Source organism: Oculina patagonica, chromosome 6, assembly GCF_052425735.1.
Source record: "Oculina patagonica isolate OP01 chromosome 6, crgOcupat, whole genome shotgun sequence".
In the NCBI taxonomy this organism is placed as follows: Eukaryota; Metazoa; Cnidaria; class Anthozoa; order Scleractinia; family Oculinidae; genus Oculina; species Oculina patagonica.
Window position 1 is genome coordinate 29,177,116 of NC_135763.1, and position 12,370 is coordinate 29,189,485.

General features: G+C 38.1%; 1 protein-coding gene and 1 long non-coding RNA gene across 2 annotated transcripts; both read right to left on the reverse strand.

Annotated features, from left to right (window-relative positions):
- Positions 1–689: 689 nt before the first annotated feature.
- Positions 690–6,130, reverse strand: LOC144657660 (matrilysin-like). The gene is made up of 6 exons (XM_078518016.1): positions 5,890–6,130; positions 4,367–4,749; positions 3,441–3,754; positions 2,029–2,043; positions 1,571–1,681; positions 690–791 (listed from the first exon to the last, which is right to left on the reverse strand). The coding sequence occupies exons 1-5, from the start codon at positions 5,962–5,964 to the stop codon at positions 1,575–1,577; spliced, it is 894 nt and encodes a 297-aa protein (XP_078374142.1). The 5' UTR covers positions 5,965–6,130; the 3' UTR covers positions 690–791; positions 1,571–1,574.
- Positions 6,131–10,017: 3,887 nt separating this feature from the next.
- LOC144656823 (uncharacterized) lies at positions 10,018–12,370 on the reverse strand. Its single transcript, XR_013571397.1, has 2 exons — positions 12,178–12,370; positions 10,018–10,324 (listed from the first exon to the last, which is right to left on the reverse strand). It is a non-coding gene; the product is annotated as an uncharacterized LOC144656823 (long non-coding RNA).

Genomic DNA, 12,370 nt, shown 5'->3' on the forward strand with positions numbered 1-12,370 from the left:
AGTTATTAAAATGAAGGAACTGTAGGGTGTTTTTATGGGATAGATATTAAGTGCAATAAATTAAATTTCTTTATTTGTATACTACACTGTTTGTGACCGGCAATTCATCATTGGAGCCTGTCTCGTAGTCTTTGCAAAATCGCAAGTTGTCTAAAAGTTGTATTGTTTATAAAATAAAGATCTTTATCTTTGCATATTGGTATCAAATTGATATTTATAATAAAGTTTACTTCGTGTTCCAGCAGCTACATGTATTCTGGCATCCTTAATTTAGAGTGCACTCAAAAATTGTTCATCAAGTGACAACACCAGGGGTGATCTTGAATTTGAAAAAAAAAAAAGGACCAAGAAAGGTAACCACAGGCGAAAAAGCCAACTAGAGATGGGGGGGGGGGGGGGGGGGACCTAAGTCCAGATGCATAAATCTTTAACAGTCTGCTGATGTTAAAAGGTCAATGTGTCAACCCAGGGAACACCTTGCCAAAATATTTTTGCAGCCCAAAAGGTTCGTGAAATTTTTTTGGAACGATGGTCTTGTGTAGGAATTTTTTTCGAGCACATAACTGCTTGCAGGATTTATTTTTTCAAAATCACCCAAATCCTCCCCCTCCCTCAGGAGAAAAATGGTTGGCCCCTACAAAGGTAGTTATGTGCTAAATGAAGTGTAAATCATTCATCAGTTGGTAAGGTTGGTTTCAACATTTTATTTCTAATAGAGTTGTTTTACTTCAAGATTCTTCAAGATCCTTCTCACTTCCGTTGCTTTCTTTTAACTTCCTCATCATGGACAACTGCAAAAAAAAAATATAACAGTTTTCTTCGGCATTAATTTTACAGACCTTTGACAAAACCGATAGTGATTACCCTGCCCTAATTTCCAATCAAAATGTCTTCAAATGTCTTTTTTATATCTGAAAAGCCGGGTTAAAAGAAACACACTCAGTTGTTTTTCATCGATGATACGTTGACGCCGTTTTATTGCGTCGGTTTTTAAGGTCATTGCCCTGAAAAGAACTGACCTTTTACCACTCGCCTATTGTACAGGGACAAAGGGGCCCAGATCGTTAGGAGCGGACCTGATCCCGACCCCGAGACGCGCCGAGCGAAACACGAATTGATCCACAGAAGACGACGCACACCCAAAAATGAGAAAAATTGATAGGTCACCGACCGTTACGAAAGCGACAACCCCCGGACAAGCCACAAGAAAAGCCGCCATGTACGGCGCGAGCGCGCGCGCACGCGACGCGCAGTAAGGATGCGCAATGCAATACAGGGCAATGACCTTAAAGTTCTCTCAGGCAAAACACGAACGTACAATTCATCTTCTTTGTGAATTATGACATTTCTACATATATGTCAAAGGTCAATTTGTAATAGTATAATGGGACCTTAACGGTGTCTGAAGTCGTATATAATTTGCCAGTCATCAGGTCTCGTGAGAGAAATTTAAAATCCGTGTTTGGGAAAACCAACTCATTTTCATCGCTGACATTGTAAGGTTCAAGCTCTGGAATAAAGTAATTCACTGCACACATGCACTAACAGCTTAAATAACAACCTGTTATACCTGTTTAGCAGAAGTTGCAAGTAGCTCTGCAGTGCTTTCTCATATAGCTCTCAATCTCGTTGCATCTGTGTCGGAAATTAGCACAGTCGTTCCTCTTGTCTTCGCACGCGCCTAAACGTGATGTATTGGCAAAAAGGCGGTATAATATGTGAGTAATTGATCTGATTATTTTGTATTTCCACTAAATTAATAAAAAATAATCAATCATAACACGAGACAAGCGATGAATCACAAACAAGTAGCCCAAGTGTTTTTGGAAAGTTGTAAAACTGTATTCTACGGCCATTTACAAAATTATGAAAGTTAGGGAAATTAGAAATTAGGCAAAGTTATCACTGAATTTTCTAGCTAAATCAATAATCGTTTAAAACTAAAGCAAAAAAGAAACAAACAAACAAAGAAACAAACAAAAAACAAACAAAGAAACAAACAAAGAAACAAATAGTAAAAAATATTACCTCCACTTCCAGAGCCTGAAGTTAAAATAAAACAAACATGTCAGAAATAATTTTGAACACATAAATCATCTATTTAATTCTACATTTATTATATCCTAGTTGAAGGTCCAATTTTCGCGTAAACTTTTGACGTACCTTTTGCCTTTTTACAATACCATTCACTTCAAATTTACAAGGTCATGGTGGGCTAGGGGGTTGAGAAGGATGATACCACGGAAGACTGCACGGGTCAAAAAAAGGTTTAAGCTACGAATAGGCGCAGAACCCATAAGGGTTGAAACGTTTAACGCGCGCGCACAGTGTTTGAATATTCATTTTGCTAAGTACCATATTTGGAAACCCGAAAATTTGTACACGAATGCTACACGTAATGACACGCGCGATATATTGTTTTTGGTTTTGCGGTAAATTGCTTGAATTTCGACCTAAACGCTGTAAATTTCTTACAGAAACTAAAGAAATACATTAAGTGTATCCAAGAGAAGTTCTCCAGACTACTTCAAGAATATGAAACAGGAGAATTTAACCAAATTTAACTTTATTCAAGCAAGCTTGTTCAAAAGCAAGATTACGCTAGCGCGCGCTGTGAATTTAATCCAAATATAGTAATTTTGATTTTCCAAATATGGTACTTAGTGTAGAAGAATGTGCAAACGCTTTGTACAATGCGAATCATAGGGAGTTACACGTTTCAACCCTTATGGGTTTCTGATAGGCGCCAATACCAAAAGACAACTAATAACATCGCTAATGCTGACGTTTTTTAAGTAATAGCTCAAATTAGGTAATTATATCATATTTAGGATCTATTTTTGCTTTGTTTTGCTTCTTATTGCCTTTTTACAATACCATTCACTTCAAATTTACAGGGTCTTGGTGAACTAGGGGGTTGAGAAGGATGAAACCACGGGACACAGACATACAGCCCAGGGCGGAGAGGAGGACGGGCCGCACGGACAAACGGGAGGAGGGGAGAGTGGGAGGACCCCCGCATGAGACCCCCCCGCCACCCACGGGAGACTCCAGGCCGAGGAAACAAGATGGCGGCCCGGAACTGAACGATCGACCACGACCACGGAAAAATAGGGGATGTGAACAGTCTAGAAGACTACAGATTGTCACATCGACATCAGGGTTTTTAATAACATTGTTAAGGACAGTATTGAAGTGTTTAACTGGAGGAAATGAGCAGGAAGGCGCATGAGTGCTCAGAGGCACTAGCTTCTAGGGGGGGCCGGGGACATGCTCCCCGGGAAATTTTTTAAATTGGACTCTCAAAAGTGCCATTTCCTGCGTTCCCTCACGGGCATTCCCTCAAGGGCACCCTAGGACCCCCCCCCCTCCCCCCTTCGCTACGCCCCTGAGAAAAAAAAAAACAACAACTGCCCTTAAGTTTTATGAACACAACTTACCATAAAGTGACTGTATTCCAGCAATGTCGTCGCTATGTAGCTTCAGATCCGGTTTATATCCCAGATAAGATGGATACATAACGGCATCCCGCACGCTGGAATGCCTAAGACCAAGATTGTGCCCAATCTCGTGAACAGCGACATACAACAAGTTGGTACCTTCATCGGTCAGGTCAGTGAACTTTTCAGCCTCGTCAAAATGAAGTCGACCATCGGATGGTGCAAACGCATGCGCCAGGACACCACCTTCTCCATCGAAAGGGTAACCACATGTATTTTCTGCTTCAGTGCCTTCGTGACTTCCAGGTCCAAAGCTGGGGATAAATTAAAACCGATCAGAAATATTTCGCTAAGGTATCTATAAAAGGGTCAAGACATAGTCAACATCTTTAGATGCAATACTAAAATGTTGAGGGCAAATCTGCACGAATGCATGAGAAGCGATGACGTTTCACAATGGGGGTGATAATCCTAAAATTGTCAAAAACTAACGGAAAAGATAGCGACCTTGGTGAATGTTTGTTCAACTAAAGTTTAACAAAGGAATCCGATAAACGATACAAGGTCAAACGCTGATTTGAATTTATTTACACCGGCCTTTTGTTTTGAAAGAATTAGAGATTTCCGCCTACGAAATGTAATAGAACTCGTCAAATATAATTTGTCTCCTTCGAATATACTTTGCATTAGTCATTTTTTTTTAACTTCCCAGGAGTATTTGGGGTTAAATTTGAATTCTAGTCACGTAACGTTTCTTCCCACTCATCGCTCGATCGCGCACAACAGTCTAAAAGATCCCGTCCACTCGCCCGATGACATTAAGCGATGACTTCATCACTTAATTAGATAATGATGACGCAGTAGCTTAATTGAAAATGGAAAAAGGGGGTTATCTTCCTTCTTAACGTGCGTAAGCTGTAGTTCACCTCATCTTCAGATCGGCCCGGCTAGGATCATAACTGCGCGAGAACGTCAGCGGCGAGACCTCACTCCAATACTGAAGGGCGCGTTTAATCACTTGCTCTTGTGTCGCTCGCGGCAGATCTTGACCGTGCTTCAGATAGTATGTTAGGTGTGTTTTGGACCATTTGGAGCCGAACACGCTAAATCGCCGTTTGCGAGACTTGAAGGTTCCGTCTTCGACATCCGGGACTCCACACCGTGGTTTCCTCATCATGTTTAAGGTGGCGCTGTCAACTTTTCCTGTGACTGGTAAACTCATGAAATGCTGGAAATTTCGGACGGCTGTTTTAAAGTCGTGGTTTCCAGATCGGGTTGGAGAAATGTAGTGGAACGTTTGAAGATATTTCTATGAGATAAGCAATAGAACTCGGTTAGTGTTTACAGAATCTAGGAAGCATTCAGAAAGGACGTATATGTAATAGATGCACCTAATTGCAATAAGGTTGTCGCAGTAAAAGGAAAAAGGAAAAAGTCAAATAGGAATTAATTAAGCGTATGCATTAAAAATTTATTCGAACAATCGGCCTTAAATGCCTCAAAATACGACTGACTCGGTTAGTCTTGTTACAGCATAAAAAAGTGGACTCAGTGCCCAGATAAAACCTCGTGAGTTATCTGTAAATACTACCGGTTATAAATAGTTATGAAACCACGCTAACAATTCCTATTTAACTTTCTTCTTTTATCTATATTCTATGATAACGTTATTGCAATTAGCAGGGCTGCAAATAACAGTGAGTCATCGGACATTGGCTGACCAAAATTTGCTCATGTCCGACAAAATCTGAATTGTGGTCGAACATGATTTCCGGACAATTTTTGATCATAAATCATAAGTGATAACTTGTAAGTGGTAAAATTGAACCTTTTGTTTTTGGTGGTGTCCGACCACAATTTTGTTTTGTCCGACCAAGATGGTATCTTAGTAGGACGTATGTCCTTTTTAAGTGAAAAAATTATTTGCAGCCCTGAATTAGGTGTCCAAGTTTCTCTATTTTGGTGATTATTTCACAAAAACTGTTGGCAGTATAGTTACTAGTAGTCTCGTAGTCTACGAGACCCGCGAAAAGTTTTTGAAAAGTTTCTTTTTTCATTAGATTAGCCTAGTTTTACATATATCACGCCATCGCAATGTTAGTCTACTGACGGAGCTTGGACTTTCCATCATAAGTTGCAATTGTTAGAAATTGAACAGCGTTATAGTTTGTTTAAGCTCTCGTCTGCTTTAGTCCAACAACAAAAATTCTCGGTTGCAGGTAGGCAGAACATGCTTTTTACTGCATTTTTACTGGTTTACATCCGAGTCTATAAGATTGAAAAGCTTTAACAGTTCTGAAACATACATAAACGAGCCTTTAAGATTTCAGCTTTCATTAAATTAAAAATGTACTGAAAATGTAGGGGTAGTCAGTTTAAAGAAATTTGAAGGTCTTTAACATTAACAAATTAAACTAGGTAATGATGTTAAAGTAGTTCTCTGACTTACGTATGCTTCGTCCTCATCACTCGCAAATACTGCAGCGTACGCCACAAATAATACTAGGAATCTAAAGAACATCATGGTTATTAATATTTCTTCTCTGAAAGAGTAGCAACTCACAGAAGATTTGAGTTCAACTATAAACCCATACGCCTCCCTCTCTCTTTATATATAATTCGCGAGAGCCCTTTTTGTGATGAAAGATACTATTCAATAGTAACAAAATAAACATGCCAGTTTACTGAAAAACAAGTTATGAAAGCCGTGCCGATGTAATTTTGACAAATGCGTATACAGGTGCAAATATTGTAAAGAAAGGGAAAGGTGCAGTGCACATGTGTTTATTTAACCTGGTAGTACAATACTTGAGTAGGTGTGCTTTTTGCAATGTGTTTGAAATGGATTGGGGTGACCTGTTCCTGAATCCTGAGTTGCTTGAAGAACAGGCAGATTACACAAAATACGCACAAAATAAACCGCTTGTTCTGCAGGCTAGCTCCTGAGATTCCTTCATACCAAAGTTTTCGACTTCTCTTGGAGTTACTCTACCATGCATGGAATTTGCATTACGTAAAATTGCTTTTTTTCCTGAAATAATAAAAAAAAATTCTTGCCAATAAACGTGTTTTATAGATAGGCCGATTCAAGCATTTCAACTAATCAGAGCTCTAGCACATTTGACGATTGATAACTACATATGAAATATCATATTATTATTTGAACAATACTCAAACTTTGATGATCACCTGTAACCTGGGCACATTTTGCACCCAGCCTGTGTAAATATCGTTTGCCTTTGGCGCTTGATTTTTCTCACTCGATAGATAGATTCGACCCGAAGCCCGAAAAACATTTCATCCTTCCTACGTTCGCTAATAGCTCTGTATAGCTAGGTCATAAGCATGAGATCGTAATTCTCTTCAAAGCGTGGACGAACTAGGCGCGCGAGACAAGATGACTTTTCGCAACTGCACTGTAGCTTAATTGTTTATATCGACCGGAAAGCTGAGCAAATGTCTTTTCAAAAACGCGTTTAAGTTATTAAAATATTAATTTCTTTCCAAAGTGGAAATTTTGTTAGCTGTCTAAATCCAAGGTTAGCAAAGGCAAAAGGTTGACAAATTTTAAAGCAATCTGCTCATTGAAATCTAAATCTTGTTTTTCTTTTCTCGTGTTTTAACGGGAATGAGTACAATGACTCTAAAAATTAACAGTTATCCAAACGTGATCATTTTAAAGGTGGTTTTGAAAGACATCTCGTTAGATTGTGGCTAGCAAATACCAAAGGTGGACAAATTTTAAAGCAATCTGCTCATTGAAAATCTAAATTTTGTTTTTCTTTTCTCAAGTGCTTTTAACAGTTATCCAAACCTGATCATTCTAAAAGAGGTTTTACAAAGACATCATTCTCTGAATGTTGTAAGCAAAGTCCAAAGGTGGGCACATTTTAAAGTAGTTTGTCTATTGAAAATCCAAATCTTGTTTTTCCTTTCTTACTGTTTTAACAGTTATCCAAACTTGATCATTTTAAAAGACGTTTTGAAAGACATCTCGTTAGATTGTTGTTAGCAAAACACAAAGGTGAACAAATTTGAAAGAAATTTGCTAATTAAAAATCTAAATATGTGCTCCTTTGTAAACGGTAGTTTTTCCAGCTATCTCAACCTAATAATGTTTAAAGAGGTTTAGAAAACATCTTGCTAGATTGTTGTACAAAGGTGGACAATTTTCAAAGTCATTTGTTTAATTTCTTCTCAGTGGTTTAAATGAGTGTTGTCAGTTTGCACCGTAATGCCACATGAAGCATCTTGCTGCAATAATTTTTTGCAACAGCAAAGAAATATTTCGTTTTCTAAATTAAAATTGCAATGATGTGTATTTCATCAAAATGAAAATGATGTTCGGAATGAAACGAAACGAACAAGATTTATTAACTCTTCTCCGATAACAAACATTAACGTAATACGCGTCGACAACGATTACAAAGGTCAAATGAAGCCGTTGCGTAACATGCGATAACGTGCACAGTTTTGGCGCAATGTGACGATTTTTAAGAGTCGTTTTATTTTATCTTTTCGAATAAGTGCAAAGAGGTTTAAGCAAGTCATTAGTCATGCTAAGGTTCAACAGTTCAAATTAAAATTGATGAAAATTGTTGCTTTTATGCGATCAACAATCACATATCATATATTTTAATGGAAAGTGACAATTGATCAGACTTGATCACATCAACTTTTGGTTCAATGAAATACCGCTTCAATTTTTTGATACGTTACGTGATAGATTAGCCATTCAAATGGTTCCCGGGGTATTACACTCAGACAAATACACGTCTTTTCCCGTTGGGGCACTGTCTGGCTCAAATGCCCCCCTCCATTAATTTATCAATAAAAAATATATCGAGTCTCGAAGAAACTGTAGATACGCTAGCTTAATTTATTGTCCTGGCAAAGTTCTGTGATCAAAAGACCAGTTACACATATTAACCAGAAATTTCGTGTGGAATAACATACATTCGAATATATAATTTTTGTTTTCGATGCACAGTCTTTAAAAGATTTAAAGCAGTATTAGTAAAATGAAATAATTTATTTCGGGTTGATGCTGCTTTGATACGTAAGTCTTAAAGCGTGTTTGAAACCAAATCTAAAAAGCAAAAAAGCTAAGCGGGATTCAAACCATAGAATATGTGTGCTCGTGGAGTGACTCGATCAAATAAAAAATATATTTCCGTCTAAGGGACTGAACCATCATTAAAATGGTGATCTTTTCCCAACAATCAAAGGTTTTCCCCTCACTTAGCCGTAAACACTATTCTTTTTCATTTTTTGCTGAAGAATTTGCGGAGATTTCTTTTAATAAAAACGTTTTGTGGCTTTTTTAAGGTTATTCCACTGAAATAGAACTTGCACTGAGATTTTTTTGCAAAACTTTGCCCATCGACTGTTTATGTTATAGAAACTTAAATTTTGAAATAAAAAACGACATTGGGGGGTGCCCACGCTCGTTTAGGAGCAACAGCACCTTGTTTATACCCAACAAATCCTTATAATATCACCATGATTATATTCACGATGGCTTGCTAAACTCACGTTTCCGACAATTATTTTTTATTCTACACTGAGAATTGGTCCGTATTTATCCTACAGAAAGAAAGTTACTACTCAAATAAAAATGACAGAAAAACTTATAGGTTACCGCACTCGTCTATGAGAAAATGATGAATTTATCGCTTTGGCGAGGTCCAGCCGTAAAGAAAAAGCCGTCAGTTTTTGGTGCGTGCGCGCTAATCACGCGTGGAATTATGCGCAGTAAAGATGCGCAATGCAATTCTGTGGGAATAACCTTAAGAGGTTTTAATCGCACAAAAACGTGAGTCATGTTTGAAGCCATTGTTGTAAATTCCTAGGGAATAACCCCAAACATTTTATAGGGTGTGCAGCCCGTTCTTTTAAACCCCTACCCAATTTCAGAATCAAACATGCTAATTGCCGATCACATTGTACTACTGATGAAAGCAGCACTGTCGAAACGTCGTGATTTTTATCCACGTTTCACAGCGTTTTAGTTTAGCAATTTTCATATCACTATACTGGCATGCGCAGGACATTTAATTATTTATCGATGCTATTTTCTGTACCTTAGGGACGGACCATTATTTTCTTGGAGGGGGGGGGGGGGGGGGGAAGGAAAATTTTCCTTTGCAAACTTTTTTTTAGTTTATGCACCTCTGCAAACATTTTTTTTCGAAATTCTTACTATTTTTTGTTATAGATATCGTTTTTGCAAACAATTTATTTTGTCTTTCCAGGCCCTGCAAACAATATTTTTCAATATTTTTCATCCCCCCCCTCCAAAAAAATAATGGTCCGTCCCTTATTTTAGATCTGACTCAAATCAAAAATCTATAATCTGCTTCAGACTTAAAAAATTAACAACTTCCACTCTTCGTAAACTTCAGACCACATTGATCGAGATTAATATATCTCATTCTCCGAATAACATTAAAAGATCAAAACCTACCCTGTTTGACCTCACATAGCTATTAAATAAGGAAGTATAACTCCCTCCCCACTGCCCCGGATAAATACATGATCTTTAAAAACTAATAACAAAAATTAACAAGACAAGAACTCCAGCTTTAAATCTTGTTTATTTTATGATATTTACATTATTTATGTTGATTTTTTCCGTAAAGTTCAGCAGATAATGTGTATATCATTTTGTTCTTTCTGCAGTAACAAACGTTAGAATTCATTTTAACTTATTTTAATTTATTTTACGGACGCGATACATTGCTAAGATCGAGTTTTTATTCGTTGTAGGATTTTTCCTTAATCAGGGATCTTTCTTCCATGACGTGGTCTTCAGTTTCTTTGAGTTCCCTTCCGCAGTCCAAAGATCTTGCAGCCGCACAGATCTGCCTTGTCGTGCGTACCATCTACAAAACATGAAATACACAAGCACAAGATGGCTGCATTCACTTGGTTGAAAAGAAGCTTTCAGGGGTAGAAGCTTTCCCCCCCAAACAGCCCAGCTTCCCCCCAGAAAAAATTTGTGATAATTTATACAGTACATAGATAAATCAATATATCATTCAGGTCAGTGTACATGAAGTGAGCATTCCATGTCCCAGGACACTATATGACAAGGAACATGGAGTACTGTAACTGCAGGCTAAGTTACCATTGAATGAGTTGATCGAATATTGACAGCATGGACAAATTTGTAACCAGAAAATACACTCAAAATACACCAGATTGCATCTCAGCACATATCTATTTAAAAAATTTTCCGGGGGGGCATGCACCCGGACCCCCCTAGAAGCTCGTGGCCTTTGGCCACTCGCAACTTCTCCCCCAAACGAAAAATCCTAGACAGAACCCTGATTCTTGTATAGTTGATATGAAGGGGCGTAACGGGAACTCGAAATATAACTGTGTGGGAACTAATGCGGCCAAATAATAATCCACTGTCGGCCATGAGAGTCTTGTTCAACGCATATTCTAGAATGCGTAGCAGTCGCCTGTGATTTTTTTGGGCGCGCTTTTTGGGAAATGCACACAAGCACCTGCTGCGCAAGCTATACATCTTCGAAATTATGATGTAGTGTCGCTGTTTATCTTATAGACAGAGACACTCATCGAGACAACAAACTTATTTAGGTAAAAAAAGAGCTTTGTTCGAGTTTGATGAATTTTTTCTGTTTATTAATTTTTAGAAACTGAATATTTCAAGGTAGATATCAGTGCGACATACAATACGTTTCTTCGCTAAGCAATCAAAACTTGAGTTTGCTTTAAACTTAGCAGGTGCATGTCACATCTGATGGACGCTGTTGTTTTTCTTGACATGGAGTGTACGATTCTTTAATTTTTTATAGTAACGCGTTCTCTTTTAAAATTCACTCAATAACGTTTGACGTTTTGTTATTTTTTCTTTACGGGTCATATACGACCGTTAATCAGTCATTGCAGCAAAAGCTCATACATTGCATCATTGTCTGCCCTTTTGAATGAAGTTACGACAACGAAAACAAAGGTATCAGCCGCTTGATCCACAGAGTGGCAGCAGTGAGATGTGTTTTGCTGTTAAATTTAAGTCTATGCTGCATGATACAATATCATTTTCGTAGATGAGGAGGGAGGGGTGGGGACTCACAAATGATAGGAACGGGGATGTTCATCGTCTCGCTAAGGGGTGGAAATTTCGGACTATTGATCTCGCTTAGGGTGTTCCGGGCATAACGCCACCATTTTTAGCCAAAATGATCTTGTCTAAGGCTACACACAACAAAATATACAAATATAAATTCTATTCTTAGTTTTTTGGTATCTTTTTGGGGTCAAGAAAAACCGGCTTTAACCACACCCAGACTGGTCTCTTTTAGGGGTTCTTTTCAAAATTTCCGACGAGCATCTCCGTTCCTTTCATATGCGAGTCCCCCCCTGGCTCAGTAGTAAGCGCAGACCATAGAGAAGAATATATATTCATAACTGTTATTCGCAAATAAAAAGCTTCTACCATTGCAGAGATTAAAATATAAGCGAGAAGAGCAATAATATTATTGGAAGCTGCAAGCGTTATTAAAATCAACATGTGCACCGAAATACACAGAAACTGGAGAGGTGCTTACATCATACTGATTTGATAAGTAAAGCCCTAAAATTATGTATGTTCAAATATTTTACTTCTATTTCATATGTTTAGCCTGCAGTTACAACCAACTGACTGAAAAATCAGATTACTCCTTACATTTATACGTCAGTATGCAATTTCACATGATACCCTTACCTCAATGTCTCTTTTGCTATTTTCGGTGATGAAACATGTTGTTTGATCCACTAAAAGCGAGGCTATGAACAAAATGCCAACTAAAGCAACAGTTGCTTGAAGCTTCGCCATCGGCCTTCGTGTATGCGTTGTAACAGCGGTTCTGCTGTATTGCCTCGTTGGAGATTCTGTTGTCTCGCTAGATGAAAGCTTT